At 49.4% G+C, this 6,298-nt stretch overlaps 1 protein-coding gene across 1 annotated transcript; it reads right to left on the bottom strand.

The window, feature by feature from the left end:
* Nucleotides 1-415: 415 nt before the first annotated feature.
* Nucleotides 416-5,271, bottom strand: LOC147119026 (uncharacterized). Its single transcript, XM_085984013.1, has 2 exons — nucleotides 5,222-5,271; nucleotides 416-1,942 (listed from the first exon to the last, which is right to left on the bottom strand). Exons 1-2 carry the CDS (start codon nucleotides 5,269-5,271, stop codon nucleotides 649-651), a joined length of 1,344 nt encoding a protein of 447 aa, XP_085840139.1. The 3' UTR covers nucleotides 416-648.
* Nucleotides 5,272-6,298: the final 1,027 nt, after the last annotated feature.

Here is a 6,298-nt window from a genome sequence, read left to right as displayed (position 1 = left end):
TGTGATCTAACTCCATACACCCGCCTTTGGCCCAAATCCCTTAATACCTTTGTGTAACAAAAACCGATCAATCTCAGCTTTAAAATTAACAATTGATCTCGCATCAGTTGCCGTTTCTGGAAGAGAGTTCCAAACTTCTACCACCCTTTGTGTGTAGAAGTGTTTCCTAATTTCACTCCTGAAAGGTCTGGCTCTAATTTTTAGACTATGTCCCCAGTCCTAGAATCCCCAACCAGCGGAAATAGTTTCTCTCTATCTACCCTATCTGTTCCCCTTAATATCCTGAAAACTTCGATCAGATCACACCTTAACCTTCTAAATTCCAGGGAATACAACCCTAATTTGTGTAATCTCTCCCTGTAACTTAACCCTTGGCAAGTGGGTCGGTAACCAAAGATCACAGATTTAAAATAGTTGCTAAAAGAACTAGAGGGGAATGAGGAGAATTGTTTTCACACAGAGGGTTGTTAAGATCTGGAACGCACCATCTGAAAGGATGCTGGAATCAGGTTCCACAGGAACTTTCAAACGGTAATTGGACATGTCCTTGAAGAGGACTAGTTTGCAGAGTTCTGGGGGATAAAGCTGGGGTTTGGGACTAAATTGGACAGCTCTTTCAAAGAGCCGGCACAGACACGATGGGCCGAATCACCACCTTCTGTGCTGTTCGATTCGATGATCAGTGTGAACATGCTGGTGACTCTTAAGGTTCTTAGAGCTTTTAAAGCTCTTCCCACAGTCAGAACATTTAAACGGTCTCTCATCAGTGTGAACAAGCTGGTGTTCCAGCAGGGTGGATGACTGATTGAATCCCTTCTCACACACGGAGCAGGTGAACGGTCTCTCCCCAGTGTGGAGGAGCCGATGTCTCTTCAGCTTCTCGGAGCTTTTAAATCTCTTCCCACAGTCAAAACATTTAAAGGGTCTCTCGTCAGTGTGAACTCGCTGGTGTACCAGCAGGGTGGATGACCGAGCGAATCCCTTCCCACACTCGGAGCAGGTGAACGGCCTCTCCCCAGTGTGTAGGTGTCGCTTCAGCTCCCCGGAGCTTTTAAAGCTCTTCCCACAGACAGAACATGTAAAGGGTCTCTCGTTAGTGTGAACAAGCTGGTGTGACAGCAGGTGGGATGACTCAGTGAATCCCTTCCCACATTCAGAGCAGGTGAATGGTCTCTCGTCAGTGTGAACTCGCTGATGTACCAGCAGGTGGGATGACTGAGTGAATCCCTTCCCACATTCGGAGCAGGTGAACGGCCTCTCCCCAGTGTGAACTCGCTGGTGTTGCGTGAGCATCCGGCGGCTTTTAAAACTCTTCCCACACTCAGAACATTTAAAGGGTCTCTCGTCAGTGTGAACAAGCTGGTGTGTCTGCAGGGTGGATGATTCAGTGAATCTCTTCCCACATTCGGAGCAGGTGAACGGTCTCTCCCCAGTGTGTAGGTGCTGGTATGTCTTCAGCGCCCCGGAGCTTTTAAAGCTCTTCCCACAGTCAGAACATTTAAAGGGTCTCTCGTCAGTGTGAACTCGCTGGTGTATCAGCAGGTGGGATGACAGAGTGAATCCCTTCCCACACACGGAGCAGGTGAATGGTCTCTCTCCAGTGTGAACTCGCTGGTGTCCCTTCAGATCCCCGGACCTTTTAAAGCTCTTCCCACAGTCAGAACATTTAAATGGCCTGTCATCAGTGTGAACAAGCTGGTGTTGCTTCAGCTCCGCAGGGCTTTTAAAGCTCTTCCCACAGTCAGGACATTGAAATGGTCTCTCATCAGTGTGAACAAGCTGGTGTTGCAGCAGAGCCCCAGGGCTTTTAAAACTCTTCCCACAGTCAGGACAGTTAAATGGTCTCTCCCCAGTGTGAATTCGCTGGTGTGTTTGCAGGTGGGATGAACAAACAAATCCCTTTCCACACACTGAGCAGGTGAACGGACTGTCCCTGGTGTGACTGCGCCATTGAACTTCCAATGCAGACGGGGAACTGAATCCCTTCCCGCCGTCCCCACCTTTACCCGGTTTCTCCCCGGTGTGACGGTGCATGTGTCTCGTCAGGTCAGGCGATCGGCTGAATCCGCGTCCACACACCGAACACGTGTGCGGTTTGTCACCGCTGCGATCGCTGCTTTCTCCTTCCATGTGGAAAGGCCGATGATATTCAGGTCCGAATGAATCGAGTGACTCTGTCAGATCTTGACGTGATGTTTGGTCTGAGCTTCCCGCCTGTAACTGCTCCACTTCTATAACCCTGTAAATTGAGATCAGAAAAGGATCAGAGGCAAACTGTTGTTTAATTTTCCTCTTTCCGAACCCAGGGGCAATGAAGCTGATTTTCAGGCTCCAGCTGCTGCACAGGTTGGTTGAAAGGATCAGCAGTAATGGCGGCTGTAATATCCACAAGCCCCAGCGCTCCAGAAAGCGCTCTGTTGACTCTGAGTCCCGCGCATGTGCTCATGGGCCCCACGCTCTCCCTCCTGCTCCACAATCGCCTGTCTCGATCGGTCTGCAATGTGCATGCTCAGCGCACAAAACCCCGCGGTTGGAACATCGGGCGTGCATGCGGAACCGCAACATCTGGTACGCGTGCGCGACTCAGGTGGGGGCGAGTCGGTGTTTCACCTCTGCCGCCAGGGAGGTGCACATGCGCAGGACGACCCAACATTCTTCCTCTCAGCAATCACTCCCTCGTTTCTTTAATAAAAACAGAAAATGCTGGAAATACTCAGGAGGTCAGGCAGCATCTGTGGAGACAGAAACAGAGTTAACGTTTCAGGTCGATAACCCTTCGTCAGAACAGCTTGTTCTTTAGTGTCAGCCTGGGCTCAGTTGGTAGCACTCTTGCCTCGGAGTCATAAAGTTGTGGGTTCAAGTCCCACTCCAGAGACTTGAGCACCAAAATCTAGGCCGACACTCCAGTGCACTGCTGAGGGAGCACGGCACTGTCGGAGGTGCCATCTTTTGGATGAGACATTAAACTAAGGCCCCGTCTGCTCTCAGGTGGATGTAAAAGATCCCATGGCACTATTTCGAGAAAGAAAGACTTGCATTCATATAGTGCCTTTCATGACCACCAGATGTTTTGAAGTGCTTTACAGCCAATGAAGTACTACAATGAAGTAGTCACTGTTGTAATGTGGGAAAGAGCAGGGCAGTTATCCCCAGTCTTCGAGCCAATGTTTATCTCTCAATCAACATAAAAAGACAGATTATCTGGTCATTATCACATTGCTGTTTGTGGGAGCTTGCTGTGCGCTAATTGACTGCTGCGTTTCCTACATTATAACAGTGACTACACTTCAAAAGTACTTCATTGGCTGTAAAACACTTTGGGATGTCCGGTGGTGGTGAAAGGCGCTACAGAAATGCAGGTCTTTCTTTCTTCACTGGTCTCACCAGCGACCTCTTCTAGCTGATGGTTGATTGACATTACAAGAGGATTTGAGTACAGGACTAAAGAAGTCTTACTCCAATTATATAGGGCCCTGGTGAGACCACACCTGGAGTACTGTGTACAATTTTGGTCTCCTTACCTAGGGAAGGATATACTTGCCATAAAGGGAGTGCAACAAAGGTTCAACGAGATCGATTCCTGGGATGGCGGGACTGTCAGGTGGTAGAGAGAAAACGGGGAATTACAGACCGGTAAGACTGACATCGGTGGGGAAAATGCTAGGGTCCATTATTATAAAAGATGTAATAGCAGAACACTTGGAAAACAGTGACAGGATCGGACAAAGTCAATATGGATTTACAAAAGGTAAATCGTGCTTGACTAATCTACTGAAATTTTTTGAGGATGTAACTGGTAGAATAGATAAGGGAGAACCAGTGGATGTGGTGTATTTGGACTTTCAGAAGGCTTTCGATAAGGTCCCGCATAAGAGATTAGCATGTAAAGTTAAGGCACATGGGATTGGGGGCAAGGTACTGACTTGGATAGAGAACTGATTGGCAGACAGGAAGCAAAGAGTTGGAATAAACGGGTCATTTTCTGAGTGGCAGGCAGTGACTAGTGGGATCGGTCCTAGGACCCCAGCTATTCACAATATATATATAAATAAATGATCTAGACGAGGGAACTAGAAGTAACATCTCCAAGTTTGCAGACGACACAAAGCTGGGTGAGCGTGTGTGCTGTGAGGAGGATGCCGAGAAACTCCAGTATGATTTGGACAGGTTGGGTGATTGGGCAGATGCATGGCAGATGCAGTATAATGTGGATAAATGCGAGGTTATCCACTTTGGCGGCAAAAACAGGAAGGCAGATTATTATCTGAACGGCAATAGATTGGGAGAAGGGGAAGTGCAGCGAGACCTGGGTGTCCTTGTGCACCAGTTGCTGAAGGTAAGCATGCAGGTGCAGCAGGCGGTTAAGGCAAATGGTATGTTGGCCTTCATAACGAGAGGGTTCGAGTACAGGAGCAAGGACGTCTTGCTGCAGTTGTACAGGGCCTTGGTGAGTTCACACCTTGAGTATTGTGTGCAGTTTTGGTCACCTTATCTGAGGAAGGATGTTCTGGTGATGGAGGGAGTGCAGCGAAGATTCACCAGACTGATTCCTGGGATGGCAGGAATTACATATGAGGAGAGATTGGGTCGATTTGGCTTATATTCGCTAGAGTTTAGAAGAATGAGAGGGAATCTCATTGAAACTTATAAAATTCTAACAGGACTAGACAGACTCGATGCAGGAAGGATGTTCCCGATGGCGGGGGAGTCCAGAACCAGGGGTCACAGTCTAAAGATAAGGGGTAAGCCATTTAGGACAGAGATGAGGAGGAATTTCTTCACCCAGAGAGTGGTGAACCTGTGGAATTCTCTACCACAGAAGGCAGTGGAGGCCAAATCGTTAAATATATTGAAGAAGGAGTTAGATATATTTCTTAAGGCTAAAGGGATCAAGGGATATGGGGAGAAGGCAGGGACAGGGTACTGAATTTGGATGATCAGCCATGATCTCATTGAATGGCGGAGCAGGCTCGAGGGGCTGAATGGCCTACTCCTGCTCCTATCTTCTATGGTTATCCCTCAATTAACATAACAAAATGATAGATTATCAGATTGCTGTTTGTGGGAGCTTGCTGTGTGCTAATTGGCTGCTGCGTTTCCTACATTACAACAGTGACGACACTTCAAACAGTACTTCATTGGCTGTAAAGCGCTTTGGGACGTCCTGTGGTGGTGAAAGGCGCTATATAAATGCAAGTCTTTCTTTCTTCACTGGTCTCACCAGCGACCTCTGCTGGCTGACGGTTGATTGACAGCTGAGAGTCCACGCATGCGCAGGCGGGCCGGCGGTTTGGGCCGAGTCCGGCACAGCGACCCCTCCCGGTCGCCAAGTGTAATAACCGCGCATGCCCAGAGGATACCAGACCCCGCCCCCACTCGGAGCTGCGCCTGCGCATTCAGATCCTGTCGGATGGAGTCGGCGCGGGGCATTCCAGGGAAAGGCCTTGGTGTCGGTTCCAGAGTGGATCAGAAGAGAATAAAGAGAAATAGAAAAACCTGAGAGCTCCGCAAGGCCCCGGACCGAGCAGCGTCAGTTGGACGGTGCACATGATCTCCTCGGGAACACGTGACCCGGGCCCACTGCCTGATTGACGGGAGCTTCCGACCAATAGGGAGCAAGCGGGGCGGGGCTGGAGGAGCGAGCCGGCGGCGCGAGCCGGCGGCGGGTCCTCCAACCAATCGGGGAGCCCGAGGGGCGGGACTAGCGCCGGCTGATTGTCTGATCCGCAGAGCAGCGAGTTTCTCCAGTCCCTTGTTCAGGGCCCGGGGCCAGGGGAGGCTGTGGGCCTTTATTCCCCTTATTGGACACAAGGCTCTTTGTCTCACAACACACTGGCTCAGGTTTTAATAGAGACTTTTTCAATTCATCAATAAAAGCAGATAAACCCCGTGCTTCTGTGGAACAAACTTTTTAATATTTTATAGAATCATAGAATGGTTACAGCACAGGAGGCCGCCATTCGGCCCGTCGAACCCGTGCCGGCTCTCTACAAGACCACTTCAGCTAGTCCCACTCCCCGCCCTTTCCCCGTAACCCTGCAAATTTCTTTACTTCAGGTACTTATCCAATTCCCTTTTGAAAGCCGTGATTGAATCTGCCTCCACCACCCTTTCAGGCAGTGCATTCCAGATCCTAACCACTCGCTGCATAAAAAAGTTTTTCCTCATGTCGCCTTTGGTTCTTCTGCCAATCCCCTTAAATCTGTGTCCTCTGGTTCTCGACCCTTCCGCCAATAGGAACAGTTTCCTTCTATCTACTCTGTCCAGAACCCTCATGATTTTGAGCATCTCTATCAAA

The sequence above is a fragment of the Somniosus microcephalus genome, chromosome 4 (genome assembly GCF_052327205.1).
Source record: "Somniosus microcephalus isolate GS21.2 chromosome 4, FLI_Smic_1.0, whole genome shotgun sequence".
Classification (NCBI taxonomy): domain Eukaryota; kingdom Metazoa; phylum Chordata; class Chondrichthyes; order Squaliformes; family Somniosidae; genus Somniosus; species Somniosus microcephalus.
The sequence above is the reverse complement of the archived record's forward strand: the minus strand, read 5'-3'. Positions and strand labels throughout refer to the sequence as shown.

What these genes read in the sequence shown, in the direction of transcription:
- LOC147119026 (XM_085984013.1), bottom strand. Translation starts at nt 5,271, where the DNA reads ATGCGTGGACTCTCAGCTGTCAATCAACCGTCAGCCAGCAGAGGTCGC. An exon ending in TCAGCCAGCAGAGGTCGCTG is followed by an intron (nt 1,943 to 5,221) that starts GTGAGACCAGTG and finishes TCAATGGCGCAG; the next exon opens with TCACACCAGGGACAGTCCGT.